Source organism: Lasioglossum baleicum, chromosome 3 (genome assembly GCF_051020765.1).
Source record: "Lasioglossum baleicum chromosome 3, iyLasBale1, whole genome shotgun sequence".
In the NCBI taxonomy this organism is placed as follows: Eukaryota; Metazoa; Arthropoda; class Insecta; order Hymenoptera; family Halictidae; genus Lasioglossum; species Lasioglossum baleicum.
The window spans coordinates 5,729,526-5,748,128 of NC_134931.1; the positions used below are offsets into that span (position 1 = coordinate 5,729,526).

Below are 18,603 nucleotides of genomic sequence, written 5' to 3' on the forward strand. Positions count from 1 at the left end.
CGGCCAGAGAAGGAGGGTGGTTTCACCCAGAGTTTGCCGCGCGGCTTTATCGCACCCCTCTATCCGTCGATCCTTTTCCAGGATTTTTCGCCGAGGATCGAACGAGTCATTATCCATCGTCCGACATCGGGCCCACGATCATTAAAGAACCATTTGCAGTTGCACGGATGACGACCGATGTTGAATAATTAACCGGCCACCGACTAAAATCGATTCATTAATTAATAAAGCGGCTACGCTCGCTCTACTAATAACGCCGCTCCACAATTGAATAGAGATCGCGTTCATTAACGGTCCGTGTACTATTAGCGGCGGTTGTGGTATATTATGGCCCCGAACCTGAATCAACCGAACCGAATGATCGGGTTCTCGCAGTCCGATAAACAATTTTTCCGGTGGTGGTCACCCCCCACTTCCTCTTCGGCGGCCTCCTCCTCCTCCTCTACCCCTCGAAGCCCCTCTGATAACTCGCGAACGATCTTCGCGTATCGGGAGCCATGGATACGAGCTTCCGCGCCCTAAACCCCGCGAACAATAACGGCTCCGTTTCGTGTCACGGGACTAAAAAGACTTTGTTCCCATTGTTAACCGGTTCGGCGATCCCCGACACGGGACGGCTATCGGCGTCGCGGGGTCGCCGCTTCTCCGTGCCGCGAATTTTCCTCCCCGCTTCCGGACCATCTCGATCCGACGAGAACGAACCAGAAGAGGAAAATTCCTGGCTCTGACTCGCTCGCTCGCTCGCTCCGTCGTTCCCGTCGGGTGTGCCCCGGCTATTGGCTAGGATATCTTTCGATTATCAAGACCATCCGTAGCTACCGCCTTAGCCGACCGGGCGCCGTTGTCTTCTCGGCTCTTTCAATTAATGTTTTGATTGATTTCGGACCCTTGCCTGGAGGCCGACCCTCCCCTTCCGGCTCGCTCGCTCACTCGCTTCACTCGCTCGTTTGCCAACCCACCTTCGATCTCCTATACCGCGCGGTTCTTAGTTCTGCAATCCGAGGTTGTACTCGCGCCATCGATCTTCTTACTTATCTTTCGCAGTTCTATCGCTTCGTTTATTGCCTGGTTTTCGACCAACGTACTCGATTGTCTGCTCGATAGTTTTTTAATGTACACACCGTTGCCTTTTCTCCATTCCTTGCGGAACGTGTTCTAAAAGCTTTTCCATTTATCGTTAATCAGCTTTGTAAATACACTGATTTTTATGGACGCAATTACTTTTCCCTGCGCTGTTTTATCCGCGTTTATAGAGCCTGATTAAAACTTTAGTTATTGACACTAAATGGGGAAACGATCTTTTACTCATTCGTGTACACCGCAGTGTTCAAAAGTTGTTGCGTCAACGAAATTGAAATAGGTGTGTTTGATGTTCCTTTATTTATCGAATGGATGATGTTTTTTCGGTACAATTTAGTATTGTTTTTGTAGATGAACGTTGGAACATGTATTAATAATAATATACATTATTACACACACATCTCTCAGCAATGTTTAGATTACCGAATTGCTAAAATTACTGAATGGAAATTTTCTAGGTCAGAGAAAATATCCAAGTTTTGAAGTTAACACTAGATTTACGTTCATCGTCAAGATGACAGGTTCTAATATTTTAAAGTTAGGATCATCGTGATTGCAAAGATGAATTATTCAACAAATTTAATTCTCTGGGTATATATTATTTGAAAAAAGACTAAAAATTTGCATAGACACATCTCGTTATTTTCATAAAGTAATGTAAGATAGTCACTTGAATGCTCCGTAAACCTATTGTTAAAATAGCTTCGAATGCAAAGGGCTAACAATTATTGCTAATGCACAGGCGACGTAACTATTTGAATAACGTAAGACGGGAGGACTTGCATGTAACTCGGGAAACTACTGTATACCAGAATAGAAATACATTTCCAGTCCTAATCAAAGATAATCGTTGCCCATAAGCGACGAGGTGGTGAACATGTTAAAGACAGAAATGTATGTTCCGAAATCTCGCTGAGAAGTTACGCGAAGACGGCGCGCCGTCGCCACCACCACCACCCCTAACCTCTCTAAATCAAAGCCCGAGCGATTTAAAGTCATCGGTGGGGGAGAGGACGGTGTAACCGATAGCCGGTAGCTTTCTTCCCGGATTAACCGTGACTTCCGTTTCCGATGCTCGTGTACGTGCTGTATCCACGGGAAGAATGGGAACCCCCGCGGAGGGTATTTGGCAACGCACGAGGAGGCGGTAGCGATGTCGTAGACGGCGGGCGGCGTCGCCAACGACGATCCCCGTTGCTCGGTAGACGGTTGCTCGAATCGGTGTTATACCGGTGGCTGTTTTATTGCGAGATTTGCGGCGTGGCCTCTCCGTGTAACAAGACTTACTGAGATCTTAATAGAATCTGAGGCCACCCCCTCTCAGCAAGTCCCGTAGCACACGGGCTAACGCCGTCTTCGACTACAGCACAGTAGCCGTTCGTTTCCTGAGTCTCTCTCTCTCTCTCTCTCCTCCTCCTCTTTCACTCCTGCCCCTTTCTCTCTATTTCTCTACCCCTCGACCACGTTCTTTCGAGCTTCCTTTTTCCGGCCAACCATTTCCTCTGTGTCCCTCTTTCCCTTGCCCGGCGTTCCTTCCACTCGGAGAGGAACGGGATGGGTAGGGGTAGGGAGTTGACCCCGGCGCTGCATCCCTCTATCAGGAAAAGGGGTGCTTATTCTAAGCGTATATAAGAGGGGCAGGAGAATGCCCGGGGTGGGCTGAAGGGTGATTTATGAATATTGCCTACCGAGAAAAGTGTATCGCGCCGCCGCGCGTCGATTTCACCTCGACGCTGCCGAGGACTTTGAAGCGGCCCCGTGCCGCGCCGGGCGAACTTTCTTTTATAACATTCTTGTCGTTCCGATTAGCGGGATAGGCGGAATGGAAAAAGGGGTTCGCTAACGCGCCCGCACCGGATCGAAACCGACCCGTTATAGTGAGTTTTCTGCCGGTCCGATGGACTCGAGTCGCGTCTCGACGGGAATTTTCGCAGCCGCGCGCGCCACGGATCGCGTGTCGTTGCTCGAACGGTAGATAATTGAAGAAGGGGCTTGATTTTATTCGCAGCCACCTCGCCCCCGTCTTTTTTTTCTGTATTCTCTTTTTTTATGGTAAAGTGGTCGGCGTATACCAATATCCTTGAGTCATGGATACGCGCGCGCCAGCGAATAATACTCGATCGCCGAGATTACGCAGACGCTCGCGACAACCGCGCTATTCTTTACCGGGTACGACGTAATTAATTTCACGTTTTATCGTCGCATCGGTGATTAATTACTGCGGTGCCAGAGCGGAATGAATGGTCCTCTGGGCGACAATGGAGAAAGCTTGTTAATAAATATGCGCTGCGTGCGCGCGTGTCGCGTATCTTGGCCGCGTGCCGCGGTAATGGCGATCGCAAAATTCGAAACACGCGTTTCTGTGTCATCCGTTCTCTCCGCGCCCGTTCTGAACCGAATATTCGCCGGGGTGTTTTGCAGCGCAAATATTTTCTTCGGCTCGGAGCGGTAAACACCGCGCTCCGCAATGATTGCAAGGGCTCGCTCCCGTATTGAATAAATCCACGATCGATATTAATAAACGTCCGGGCATCTGGAAAGGGAGTGGAAGCGAACCGTTCAATCCGTTAGCAGGAATACTGTGGAAATCGGATCTGGAGTACCCTTACGATCCCACTTCGATTACAACGGTCCTTTAATTCCTGTCTTCAGATCTCTCGATGAGAAGAAGTCGCAGAAAGAAACTGTGGCTATTAGCGATTAAACGATGGGCAATTAACAAGGCACGGTGAAGAGAGGCTCGCCTCGTCGAAAGAAAAATTTTGTTTTTATTGCCCCTTTAGTTTTGGATATATGTATATAGTTTTCCATCCTTTACCCTCGCCGGACCCCTCGAGCAGACCAGAGAAGATTGCACACACATGGAAACGCGCTCGAAGAAGAATGGGGGAGCCCCGTTGCTGTTGGTGATCGGTTGGCAGAAGCAATTTTATATTTTATTCCCCTATTTAAATTTATCATTTCAGATATCGTAGGAACAAAAATAAGTTTAAATTGAATTCTGTTCTCCCCTATCCACGACGGCGACATCTACGTGCATCCACCCACCATCTATCCCCGTATTCTTCGTACCATCGAACAATTCTATTTCGCTTTTCCACCATCCGCAACACTGTCGTCTCGATACGTCGTCGTCGTCGTCGTCGTCGTTATTGTACTCGTTTCTAGGAACACTTTAATGGGACCAACATCAAATGGGAAACTGTTCCATGGATGCAACCTGTTCGTTGAGAAGTCTGCCAAAGATTCTGCCAAAAAATTGTAATACTCGACGTGGAATCCCAAACGTGGTATCCCAAAATTTCATCGATATCGGTTGACGCATAAAAAAGCTGTTGTCACAATCTTTACCATTTTTAATCATTTGTTATTTATGTTACAAACAGCATGTTTTAAATTTTCGTAATAGGGGCACAGATAAAAAAGTTAAAATTCGGAGCGTTTACTTTTCTCTTCGAAAGTAAAAAATTACATATTTTTGTCTTCCACTCTCTCTATGTAAAATGTTCCATTTCTCTTCATATAGACGGTGTACACTAGATTTCTGGAACAACTAAGCTTCAGTAATGAATGTTTAATTCGTTCGGCGCGTTATCAATTCATAATGGAGGTTGTTTCAATTCGCGACAATCTTTGCATTCAGCCGGCATTTATTCGCCGTTTAATACGGTCCCTTTTTTCTGTCTCTCTCTCTCTCCCCCCTGTCTTCTACGCTGGATTACCTCGCTGTTCCACCCTTCGCGATTTTCCACCCTCTCGGTACGGACTGGTTTCTTTAATTCAATAACGGCGCGCCGGATAAACAGAGAGGCGGGGATGAAATTCCGCGGGTTATATTCGACGGCGATAATAGTTAGCCTAGTTGCCGGCTAATTGTCGCGTCGCGTCGCGTCGCGCGACGGTTCGAAAATATCCGACGCGGTCAGAAGATGGCACAGGAAAAGTAGGGACGAGAGCGGGAACGTGCACGGAGAAGAATATTTTATAACGAGCTCGGCACGAAGACAGCACCACCGGTACGGTTGCCTGCGCATATAACGGCAGGATCGAGAGTAGATCTGTCTCCCCAGGAAGCTTGTTAGGCGTCGGCGAGCTCTGCTATCTTCTAATTGGCGATATAATGATTCTGAAGGATGGAATACCGTGGTCCTGAAGGGGCCGAGGGGCACCCTACTCCGTGCCTTCCCTTGTTAGGGGCGAAATTAAAATTTGGCTCTACCTTCTGCCCTCCCTTTCTATCCGTCGACTTTTCTCGCTCCCACCGGCACTGTTTTCAGCTCGTTCTCTCCTTCTTTTGCCGTTCTATTCACCTCACGCGGCTTCGTCCTTTGCCATCGTTCCTCCTCGCTTCTCCACCTCCACTTCCCCACCCCTCATACCACGACTACCATCGTTTCGATGCCACTTCTTCCCTCGTGGATTCGTTACGCGGTCGCTGTGAAATTTATATGTTCCTGCGTCCACGGGAGACACGGCATCGTCGCGTCGCGCAGCTCAAATTTCGAGGACTTTTTCTTCGTGACGGAAGGATGCTCGTCGACCTGCTTGATTGCATTTGTTTCCCTCTTCTCTGCTGGCGGAATCACGGCTCCGTGGTCGGAGTCACGGGAGACCCCGGTGCAAAGGATTGAAACACTGACAAGGGAACGACGCGACGCTCAGTGGTCGATAAGCACGTAAACTGGGACAAAAAAGGAAATTATTCGAGAAATTGTTATTTACCTAATCGCGTTGCTTCACTACTATCTGTAATTGAAATAGGTTTAAATTACTTGATATAAACAAACGTGATGAAAAATGATTTGTAATTATGGTACGGGACTTCCAGTTCACACCTGGAATCTGATTAAAGATTTCATAAATTTTCTACGTATGACATTCAGTAAATTAATCCTTTTGTACTTGGTCGGCGCCATTGTGAAGCCGACAAAAGAAATGAACATAAATAAATTCACAAAAATTTCTAATTTCTCTTCTCACAATACTATGTGTATTTTTCAAAAGTTTCATCACAAGAGCTAATTTAATTTAATTTAAAATCGAGTCACTATTATTGAGTGACTATATTTGAGTCACTATTATTGAAATGTTCATAATAATTATTATCCGACTCGAGTTCTGCCAGCAGTAGAAGGTCGCAGGTGCAGAATTTCTGAATTTCAATCGATGCCCACCTTTGTCAATCGAGGCGTTCTTGAAAGCTGATGAATCCCAAGTTTCCCTGTTGGCATCGGGTTAGAAAGAGATCGAGAGAAAGATAGGATCTGTAATGAATTTTTTGGCCATGCAATTTCAAGGCTTATAATTGCGTGGATCAAAGGCGTCCCATTAGCGTTGGTTAATTGGATGCCTCGGATTGAAAGCAGGCGCATCAAGCGGCGATTTCGTTTCATATCTCCGGGAACTATGACTCGGGAAATCAACGGCGGGGCCGTAGTTAAGCGCCAATGCTTAATTAAACGTTAATCTCGTGTACGGGCGGTCGATGGCGGGGAGGGTAGTAGAACAGCTGAGAAAGGGGGATGCGGAGGCTGCGTGGCTGTACCGAGAACGAGGGGCCGGGGGGTGGAGTGGGGGTGAGGGCAGAAGGGGGTGGTGGCAGCGAATGGAGGTAGTGGGCGAAATTAAGGCTCGCCGGTTGATTCGAATTCTCCTTGAGAAATTTCCTTTCCCCGAGAACACCCTTCGTGCGCTCTCTAGTAGTTACTAAACTGGTCGTCTCAATTAGCGAAACTTGCAGCTACGTTACCGACTTCCAATTAGTCATAGGTTGCAAACTGTATCGCGCTTACTGGAGCGAGACTAATAACTTCTAGACCACGAAATATATGCGTAGATTCACGATGCAAATTAGTGGTGCACGGCCGTTCGAACGTTTACGAAATATTTCGCGGGTGAAGAAAATTTCGTTCGCGGCTGGCGAATCTGGAGACGGGCCGAAACGAGTCTTTCAATTTAACGGATGTCTCGCACGGGTTTCCCCGAACGAAGAATGTTGCTACACCTTCCTGCGGTACGGATTTTTTTCTCCCCGGTGAAGGTTCAACGTTCCCCGTTAACGAAAAGAAAGAACCCGCTCGTAGCAATGGAGACAAGTGTGCGTGGGTGTTATGTGTGCCTTGGTGGACGCACGCGCGTACGTGTTGGTGTGCTCGTGCTGCCGAGGGTGTGTTACACGGGACACCGAGGACGTCGATCTCGGCGAATTTACGAAGACCCTTGTCGCGCGGCTGATAGTTACAGGCCTGGTCTCAATTAGCAGAACTTACGTCGCTAGGGTCCAATTAGACGTAGGCTAGAAGCTACACCCTGTTTGCTCAAGTTTGCCGTACCTGTGCACCCGCCGACCGTCGGATGGGGTTGCTGCCCGTCCTGTAGCTGCTGCCGAGCCCGTTGAAGGTGTCTTTTTCCTACGCTAATGACTAATTAGCAGCCTCTCCACTTCACAGTATAATGACACGGGATACAGCCTTGAGCCGTCGGCTGGGATCATTATTAAACCCCGAAATTGCAGTCGTGACTGCCGTCTCGTGTTATGCGCCAAGCCACGCCGCCCCGCGTTTCTTGGTACCCTATACTTTGCCCTATCCTGCGACCTGCGTACCCTTGGCTAGTTCCTCGTTTCTTGTCGCTGTGGAGTCCACGATCCACGGCTCGGAGGACACGCGGAAAGATGCGGAACGTGACTCAACGAGGATAGGGGGTGCGTACCGATTCGACGTCGGCGTCGCATCCACCCTCCGTGAAACCGACCGTTCTCTCCCCGTTCTCTGATTTTTACTCTCTCGTTACCCCTTTTCCTTTCAACTCGACGGAACAGGTGCGCTTGCATTTGTCTCTCGACCGTTGAATTTCTTCGGATGCAAAAAGATATGAAGTTTCAGCCGGATAAGGGATACGTGTAAAATTGCGAGTCTAATTGCTCTGACGCTGGACGCAATTAAAACATAGCAGACCTCCGATGTCTGGGAATCCTGATAAACGCGAAGCGATTTTTAATTGCGCGTTAGCCGTTTGCCATGGAAATCTAGAACACCGGACGAGAGTCGGGGAATGTTATAAATGGGGACTCCAATCCAAAGTCTCTATAAAGGAACCACCCGGAGAAAGTTGAGCGGTTCCCCACGTGTGCAAATACCGAACCAGCCGGTTCCAGCGGGAAGTTCAGAACGGTGAAAAAAATTCGAGAAAAAATGCAGGCTGCGTGTGGACAGTTTGGCAACGCACTGACCCTTCCCTATCCGTAATATTATATGGATGCCATTCTCTTACGTATGGATAACTTCGTCTCGTCCTTCCGAATAATATTTTCCCTCCAACCCCTGTGTGTCTCTTCTCTTTCTCCAGTAGCCTGTTCCCCGGACTTCGTATCCCGTGTCGCGACCAGGGGACAATTTTCTCTGCCCTCTCTCCCTCTCCTTACATTTATTTATTTCCTAAACGTCCGTCCCCGCCGGCTACTTTATATTTGACATTTTTATTAAACGAGCCGGCAGCCCTGTCCGTAGCGACGTATTTCGGGACGGGACGACGCGACGCGACGCAACGGCGATCTGGGACGAGGTTGGCCGCTAGGTTATCCCATATTGCTGTTAGGGCAGTTTCGTAATCTCGGAAGGGTGGCTCTTATATTGACCGAATAAAAAGTCGTATCCATCGCCGATACGTCGGTCGATCGGATGTCCCCCAGTATCCTTGCCAATCTTTCTCTCACCCTCTCTCTTCTCATTTCTCTCTTTCCCTGCCACGTTCGCGGGTCAAAACACAGTCGGCGTGAGCACGGTGTACCTCGTATCTGGCTCTTTACCATCCCCTTTTCTTCTACGTGCAGCCGCCCTCTCGAACCTGGCCATAAATAAATTTTTCATTTTACGATTGCTGTTCTACGTTCGCGGCTCGGCGCGATCACGGGTCCTCTCGTGTAAGCCGTTTCTTGCGCGAGAACGATTTTACGCGGTCGACGGGGGGTTGGAAAAAAATTTTCTCTCCTCGAGGCTGCAAGTGGCCGCGTAAATCAGAATCGGCGGGTGTTGCGCCGAGTATCGTCGTCCCGCCGCGCCCCGTTCCGCCCACGCGTCCGCCGATATACCGCTGCACGCATTGTCGCGAAATAATGGGACGGTAAATTGACGGGATTAATTTAATTTTATCTAACGTTTCATCGGCCTGGCCCCGGATAACGACCACGGCCTCTCGCTGTAGCCGGATCGGAATTGGATATTGCGTGTGCCCGACAAATAACTGTGTGTCCGTGAAAAGTCCGATCGGGTACACGAGCTAATGGCCAGGCCGGGGTTAAAGAGAGTTTTCCTCGTTATCGATCCCCACGTTCCCGTTTCGACTATCCTGGACGGATCGGCAATCGATCGTGTAATCAGTGATCGATCGTTCACCCCTCTCGCCGCTTTTCTCTTACTCTCTTTCTCTCTCTCTCTCTCTCTCTCTCTCTCTCTCTCTTCCCCCTTCCCTCTGATGGGAGTGCCTCACGCAAGTGAATTCCGCACCTTCGTCATTGACCCGGCTTCCTCTGCTCCCTCGACACGAAATTTTCTCAGTTGATTCCTCGTCTCGCGACGATCCTATCAATCCAACTAGGAATGTCAGAGGGAGAGAGGGCGAGAGAGAGAGAGAGAGAGAGAAAAGAGAGAGACCAGGGGGAAAGTCGTTAGAGGACGGAAAAAAAATAAATCCGTGGAAAAAATGGAGCGCACAGATCGTTTGACGAATCACGAAGCGTCCCTCGGATACCGGGGTAGGTGGGGCACGCTAAGAGGGGGGCCAAGGGGAAACGCGGTAGAGGGATGATGTTTTTTTCCTCCGCGGTGCCTCTTTAATTTGCCCTCCAATTAACGGACGGGGTCCTATTTGAAAAATACCTGCCACGACGGCTGGCAATTATACTCCTTCTTTTTTTTTTTGCGCCACGAGCGCGTTATTAGCGCTATCCGTCGTTCCTCTTGCTCCTCCTCACCCCAACTTCCTACTCTCTTTCTCTCTTTCACCCTCCCTCTCTTTCTTTCTCGCTATCCACATCTCTGCCCCTCTCAACCCTCGTCGAGCTGTTCCTCTTCGTTCCCACCATCCGCCCCGTCCACCCACCAACACTCTGTCACCCTACCTTTTTACGTGCGTGTTGGCCGCGTTCGCGTATCCGTATCAGCGACAGTGTATGGGTTTTATGTGCATTGCAAAGTGCACGGCCGTTGGGTGTGGAAGGGGCGGGGAGGGAGAGACTCTCGCGGGTAGGATACACGGGCCTGTACAGAGAAGAGAGAAACGGTGAACGTTCGAGCGAGAGGGAAAGGAAGGACGAAGAGAGACGGATAGAGACAAACGGTGGTAGGAAGAAGAAGAAAGGAGAGACCGAGAGGACGGTAGAGGAGGTTGGAGGAAAATGGGGGAGGGATAGAGCCGGGGTGCTGGCGAGTTAGAGGAGTGGCGTTTATAACTCGTGCCTGGGTCTCCAAGCTTTGAGAAGGCCAATTAGCAGCATAAAGCTACAGCTCGGCCCCGGGGCCGAGGATGTTTGTATGTAATAATGGATTGTTACTCAAAGTATCCGGCTAATTAATTAAGCCCCCGCGCCTCGCCGTGCACCCACTCACCATTTTAGCCGGCTGTCCTCCTTCCCTCGAATCGCCTTTAGAACGCATTCGTTCCTGTGATTGTGTTCGTTCGTGTTTCACTATTTCTTTCTCCCTCTCTCCGCCATTCCCTCGCTCCCTCCCTCCCCTCTCTCTCTTTCTCTTTATCGCTCTCTCGCTCTCCTTTAGTTGCAACCGCTTTCTACCACGACTGTTTGAATGTTACTGTGATCGATGCACCCACCCGCATTTCCCATTGATCCTCGGAACGCGGCCACCGGATGTTTCGCCGGCACCGACGGTAACTGCCTCCTCAAATGCAGGATTAATGGGGCGAGGGTCGATCAGAGTCGCCAACCGAAGACGCAACTCGTATCTATTATAATAGCTTTAGTGGATGATGCTCTCAGTTATCTTTGTCGCGAACGCCGACCACGTGGTCCTGCGCTGGTTCTGCTGGATCGCGATTTCCACGTGTCGAAACGTAACGTGCTCCACAAAAGTACTCAACTACACTGCGTTCTGTGTTCGTCCGAATTTGTACCATTACTTGTATCCTATCATAATTTTTACAATGTAAATGTATTTCAGAAACGTGTGATTTTGAAAGTGATTTCTTAAGTGCTACGTATCCTTATATCTCATCATTATGCAATACCTTTCTTTTTATGTGCATTGCTTCTTTGGAATTCACCTGTATTTTAAAAATAGATTATAATATGTGCCACGTAAGAAATTTGTCTATAACATTTAATATTTTCGGTTGAAACGAATGTGCTCGTAATGAAACACGCCATTTAGTGCCGATCAAGAAAGGTAGCTGAATGTGCAAGATTTGACACACGATGACGGATGACTAGTCCAATTAGCGTGGATCATTATTGCACGTTGTCGGCCACTTACTACGCGCAGACGCTTATTACCGCGGCGTTCGTGTACATTACTCGCAGACTGCCTGCGGGACCATTGTTACGAATGCACAAAGGCCGCGAGACACGATTCACGATATCGTTGATTCAACCGGTCCTCGTTCTTTTTCTGTTTCCAGACGGCGTTCTAGCCAGAAGCACGATGACTATGGATGTGAGCAAGTCTGAGACGAATAAAAATGGCACCACGCCACAAGAGTGTGCCGGTTGCGGGAAAACGATCACGGAGAGGTGAGTCACCTTGTATCTGTGTGTTTACTATTTTTTAGTAAAGGTAAACGGCAATTATGTCACACGTTCACAAGTTCGCTAAATTTTTTGTAATGGAAAATACCAGTGAAATATTAAAGATAGAATAGTAGAAAGTTGGAGAATAATGAAGATTATCCTTGTGAAGGTCATGTAAAGGTCGGAGAATCATTTTCACCCATTTGTCTCATAATTTATTTTACAGCTACAGTGATTAGAACTTTCTTTTGTTCGTAATTTCCTATAAAGAAAAGAATATTATTATCTATTGCATGCTTATATGTTCTCTAATGACTAACTGTAAGCATCGATGACGGAGAAATAGAATTTCAAAGTAAGAGAGTATAAGTCGAAGTAAGAGAAATTAAAATCTTCCGACTCGAAATCATAAGGAAAACGGTTTACATCTTGGTTCAGGCATCCGTCTGTTTCAATTTTAAATATCGCGCGTCGCGATGCGTACCGGGAATTGATCGTGAATCCTACCATAGAAAATCGCGAACCGAGAACGCAAGTCGAAGGTCAATACCTTGCCCTCGAATGGCGATAGTAGATTAAGTCGTGCGGATGCTGGGCTACTGGTCGGTAAGGAGGAAAACTATGGTCGGTTCTTCAGGTTTTACCTCAAGGCTCTGGACCTCTACTGGCACGAGGATTGTCTGAAGTGCGAATGCTGCGACTGTAGGTTAGGAGAAGTCGGTTCTACCTTGTTCACCAAGGCCAACCTTATTCTCTGCAAGAGGGACTACTTCAGGCTGTTCGGGAACAAGGGATACTGCTCGGCCTGCAAGCAGCAGATACCACCGTTCGAGCTAGTCATGAAGGCCAGAGCGAACGTCTATCACCTCGACTGTTTTGCCTGTCAACAATGCAGTTACCGGTAAGTTCGAATAACCTACGGATCAATCAAGAGACCTGACGATTCGAATTCGAGGGATAAACGAATTCGAAAACGTTTTTGGTTTCTTCTTTAATCGTTTAGACTCAGATTTCTTAATTGTCATGTAAACGATACACGAGTAATGGTAACGTGTGGCTTTAAAAATGAATTGGTGAGGTTTACAACAAAAGAAATTCGCAAGGAGACGGGAAGAACAAATGTACTTTGTCAAATCGTAACTTCTACGCTCCCTCGTTTCGCTCGAACGTTATTGTGTCTTCGCGAAAATTTTATAGGAGCTAGCCCGACAGTAGACGCCCTAAACCCCCAGCTCGTTAATTACATTACCGATGATATTAGCCATAACTCGCGTCATTGGCAACTAAGGGAAACCATCTATGTACGAAGCAACGTCAATTGACTTCTAACGGGCAGCGCGAATTGTTTCTAGTGAACGCGAACCATTTGATAGCTCGCATTGAATACCGGTAGCCATTGAATTCGCGTATCGCTTCTGTCGACTGTACACTAATTGGACCATCCCTAGGTCGGTCAATTTAATATTGAACACCATTCGTTAGTGTATCAGTTTTTTTTCGTCCTGTACGCCGCGATTGCGTTCGTTCACCTCTTTTTTTGCGCAATACGGTTAACGACTGTGTCTGCGAAGAAAGAGGACCGCGAACTGCAGGGGGGGGGGGTTACGGGAGCAAAGACAAAAGGATGGACGAAGGAGACTCGTCGAGAGTAAAGGGTACCGAGACATATTGGGGGGGGGAGAAGGGGAGGGGGATAGCGGCAAAAAGGAAAGAAGCGACTACTGGTTTGCGAGACACAGTCCACTCGGGAGTTGCTTTACAGGTCAGCTGGGAAATCACCCTGTGCTCTATCTGTCGCGGAGAACCCTCCCCCTCCCTGCTCGCGGAGCCATTCCACGCAGGAGGAGGCCAACTTCTCGTCGCGTTATTCCTGTGCCACGTTCCTCCACCCCCACACCCACTGCCGCCTTCTTTCTACCGACCCCCGAGACCAGTTATGTAATTATCTAGATACTGCTGACATTTTTGTATCATATTGCTTCACGCCGCACCGGGGCAAGCGAGACGGTCCCTAAATGCCGAACACACCGACTCGTCCCGGCGAAACCTCGCGAATTCCGGGTACGACTCTAAAATTCTCACGACCCTCCTCCACGTACCTTGCGAATTGAATCGCGGGACTGTCCTGTTATCTAATATTGATTTTTATGTGGACACTGTGTCACGGAGGAGATCCAGTAAACAACTGGAGGGACGCGAATTTGCTTGCCTAAATAAAAGACGTGAACGTCTTCTATCTCGGAGTCGCAATCCTCTCGAACAATCTTAGAACAGCGTGGACCAGCGAAACAATTTACTCGTGTTTATATTATACAGTCGTTCACGGAAGTGTTCGACCGCCCTTTAAACACTAAACCTATCGAGCACTAAAAGAGCGATCAAAGTGTTTTAGCTTACAAGAATGACAAGGCTCTATTTATTTAGATTTCGCGCAATTTTTATTACAATATGTGCATGGATAAAGAAATTTATCGAATCAATTTCCATGTACGCAACTTCATAATTTCAATAATTGTAAGATGAAACGGTACCTATTACCTTTTTCAAATCGGACCGAACGACCTGACTTTGTTTAGCCATTTTTTAAATTAAAAAATTGATTTTGTGGTTTAGATACTCCTTAAATGTATATTTTTTCTCGGGATAGTAAAATGTTTAAAAATAACCATTTTATTACACCAAAACCACACTGAGAAAAAAATCCTGTCGAAACAAAAAGAATATATGTTGATTCAATAAGATGTACTATTGAATGGTGCCAATATCATATGCACTTATTTTAATATTTAATACTATTGAATTTCAATAGTAAAACTCATTTCCGCCAATCATATAAGCGAATAGCTTGACATCAATGTTTTCAAAAAAATAAGATATGGCCTCAAACCAATTCCAGTATAAATCAATACATTTCTCAAATTTTTTTAACAACATATCTGATTGAAGGAAAAAGAGAAATATTACGAATAATAATGTACGGTATTGAATCGAATAATATTTTTTAATCATTTCATGATAGACAATTCAAATACATCACGATTTGCTTCTAAATTTCATACTATTGAAAAGAATACATTGATATTCATCGAAGTAAAAAAATTACAATAACACGCGTGTTATTGAAGTAACTACTTTTTTTCTCAGTGCAGTCTGAGTTCTTAAATATATTTGTACACAAATTCTTGTTTTGCACAAATGATCTAGGAGTGACTAATAAGTGTGATCTAATTGTAAGTATGACTCGCTTTACTTCTCTTTAAATATCTCTGAAACTGGTGCGCGGATAAAAAAAAGGATCCTACGAAAATTGCTGGTCTTTTTACATACAATAATATCCCATAATAAAAAATATAGATTTAAATTTGAAAAAACAAAGTTGATCTTCAAATGACCTTGAAAACGCCACCCAAATTAAAAACCCCCCCTCTTTCCCCCTGAAAATCCTTGGACACGTGTTTTACACTTATTTAATATCTTTCATACTTTTCGAGATATTCGGCTGGAAAATTTTCAAATGAACACCCTGTATAAATAATTTTAAGAAGTGTTTAACGTTGATTTAATCCTATTTTCCACCGAATCGAACGAAATAAAACTCGAGCCTTAATCATCGCTGGACAGCAAATCTTCATGCAAAATAAAAAATTTCCACCTGAATTGCAAACTGGAGTGAAATAGAAAAATATTTTCTCTTTCCTAATACATATAATAGATTGAAAATAATATAAGGTGGAGTGGGGTAAGTGCGCACTAGTTTTTGCAAAGTTGAACTATAAACTGATGTATTTTCAGTCTGGTATGTAAAAACTTAACGCTCTTGGTATCAAACTCTTGCCACAGTTATTACTGATGAATTAGCATTATGTAGGATTCCAATTTTGCTTGAAAATTATCGTTTAGAGAGGATATTGTACAAAGTGTCAACTAGGAGTCAACTGCGTCTCTGAGAGTGAAAAATGCTTTCAAGTCTTGTTTCAAGTGCTACGGGACAAGAAAAGAATGATTAACATGCCTGCTATAAAATGCTTCTTAATGCATTCAATTATATTGTTTAGTTTTATAGTTACCCATACAGTACGCACTTATCGCACCGTGATAGTACGCACTTGCCCCGTGTAGTAATACATATTTACGGGGCAAGAGCATCTTAGTGTTTTTCTCAATAAATTTTAAAAAATATAATAAAAACCGTTTATTTAATGTAAACCTACATCAATATTTGTTGTATTTACCTAAAATAACAACACAGAATATATTAATAACTTGTAAACTATTGCGCGTTCAGGGTAACCTGAAAGTTGTACGTGTACCTCGCACGTGACTGTTTGGCATTGGTTGATTTAAGCGAGGAAAACCTCTTTATTCTTGGGCGGCATCTATGTCGAATAGTTCATACTAACTTATATTACATTAATAAATACCAGCTAGAGAAATTTCGTTCATATTACAATAAAAATAAACTATACCTATTTCAAACCTAGTTTCAAACTATACCTATTCATTCTTGTCATAAATGTCTAATCATCACGGCCAATTAAAAGTCCTGAACAGTGATCCAGTTAACCGGTTAACGGATCACCGGATCGTTCTCGATTTCCATCGGTGCCACGGCCCGTTACGTTCCCTTTTCACGGCTGCCCTTACGAATGTTTCCTCTTCCTCCCACGTCTTCACGGTTTTTATGTTTTATTAAAGTTCCGCAATTTCGCTCGGGGCAATTCTCCGGTTCGGGGCCTGCCATCTGGCGCGTAAATTACACCGGACATCTCCGAGTAATTTGCCGGGATCCGAAATTTTATTGCAACCGGTAACGAGGCTCGAACCGGATTCCGCGTCCCCGGTTCTTGCAATGCTGTATGAAGGTTCGAGTCGAAGCGGAGAAGTATCGCGAGTGAGGTCTTTAAACGTTGTATTTACGGATGGTCGATTGATACTAGAATCGTGTGAACCTGTTAACTGTATGTGCCGAGTATACTCGTCATGGGAACATTTCGTCTAAGGACGAATATACTCGTAGGAAAAATGTTTGCATTTGCTACTAATTGTAAGTAGAATTGAAGAGAACGCGCGGTCTAGCATGAAAGAAAAAAGGTACAAAAATAATGAAGCACAGAAGTGCACGTACTTAAATGAATCGAAAGAGTTAACAGGTTAAGAACCAAAGCTGGCGGGTTCGAAAGCGGAAGCGTGGCTGGTGGGGGCTTCGTCGGGAAGAAATCGAAAAGATATAGGAGCGTAGACGGCGTTGAAAATGGAAGACTGCTTGGAAGCGGTCAATGTAAAGCGGCCAAACTATGGAACCGTGGCGGAACACAATACCGGGCTTATTGACGAAACGAAAGGTTTCGAGGGTTGCCGGCGAGCAAAAGCGGGTTGGCAACGGTCTGGGCAAGGGGTAAGGGGTGCAAACGAGAGAGAGAGATGGAGACAAAGTGGCGAGCGAGATCGCGGGGGCGGTGGGAAGGAACGGAACGGAACAGGAGAATGTAGTTTGGAGCCAATAACAGTGGCTCGTCCAGGCGTGCGACAAACGTTGTACAGCTTCTCAAACAATGCGAACAAAAGAGCATCAATTTTACGTTTTTATCGCGTGGCATTGTCTATCTTCGACAATGGGGACCGCCGGGCGCGGGCAGCGGCTCAGCGCTCTCTCTCTCTCTCTCTCTCTCTCTCTCTCTATCTCTCTTTCTCTTTTTCTCTGTGTGTGCAGGCATGCCCAAGGCATCGTCGCATTCGACGTCACAACTGACTTTCACGGAATCAACGGGACCCGCTTTTGTCTCGTAATTCACCCCTATAGAGGAGCGCGAGATATACTTGCGGCGGCCACGGTGAAAAGATTTTTCGCTCGGAACCGGGCCCAACGGCTCCGACAATTGCCTTGCTCGGGGAACGATTACCGGCAAACGGGGCGCGTTGCTCGAGTTTCACGGTGACTCGTTCGACCCGATTTCTATTGCGGTGCCCGCGACTTTGACCATTTCGAAGCTTAATGAAACCACCAAGTACTATCTGGAATACCAATTGGTCCGTTTCCCGTTCGAAAATTGCCGTACGAGTTTTATATTAGTTCCACTCCCCCACACTCCCACCCCCCACCCCTCTTTTCCGTCGTGCCTAGTGGCCCGTGAATATCTACGAACCCTTTGCAAGCCTCCTTGGGACGGGTAACGTAATAAAGAATGGAAATATGAAACACCGTTGTTCCCGTGACGCTCGATCGCTCGAGGAAATCCTTTCAAACTCGCGTGACGCACGCGTGAAACTGAATAGCATTTGGCTAATGCGTCTGGTTATTGCTGATCGTTACTATTTACGGGACCGGTAATAGCAACTCGCCGCGATCTATCCGTCGTTCAGTTGAATATCTCAATTTATATTGCATTGACGCGAGAGTATCAAGTTCTCCCTCAACAATGTTAATGGGCACGACTACGGGATCAGTAGAAACATCGAGCAATGGTCAGACATGCGAATCCACTCAATCCTTCAGATACAGTTTTGAATAAAAGCTAGCATATCGCATCTACGAACACTTTGCTCGTATCCTTAAAATGTACTGTATAAACTATTCTGGTTACCCCATTTCTCGTTACGTTTCCGTTTTCCAAGTGAAACCTCGACTATCCGTACCAAACAGGGGCATGTAGGAGTTCGTATAATAGAATGAGTTACTTTATTGATTTGTTAATTAACTAGCGTTGCTTGCGGCTACCTTAGATTGATCTATTTAAATTTGGAGGGCGCTAAGATACTTCAGACTTCAAAAATTGGATGATCGA

The 18,603-nt window shown here is 46.3% G+C and overlaps 1 protein-coding gene across 2 annotated transcripts in view; it reads left to right on the forward strand.

Moving 5' to 3' along the window:
- The window catches only part of LOC143221941 (uncharacterized), a 121,520-nt gene that overhangs the window by 93,097 nt on the left and 9,820 nt on the right, over positions 1–18,603 (forward strand). For both annotated transcript variants that reach the window (XM_076447623.1, XM_076447622.1), the window contains exons 4-5: positions 11,713–11,824; positions 12,459–12,722. In XM_076447623.1, the coding sequence (XP_076303738.1) occupies positions 11,713–11,824; positions 12,459–12,722 (376 nt within the window). The remainder of the gene's footprint in view (positions 1–11,712; positions 11,825–12,458; positions 12,723–18,603) is intronic.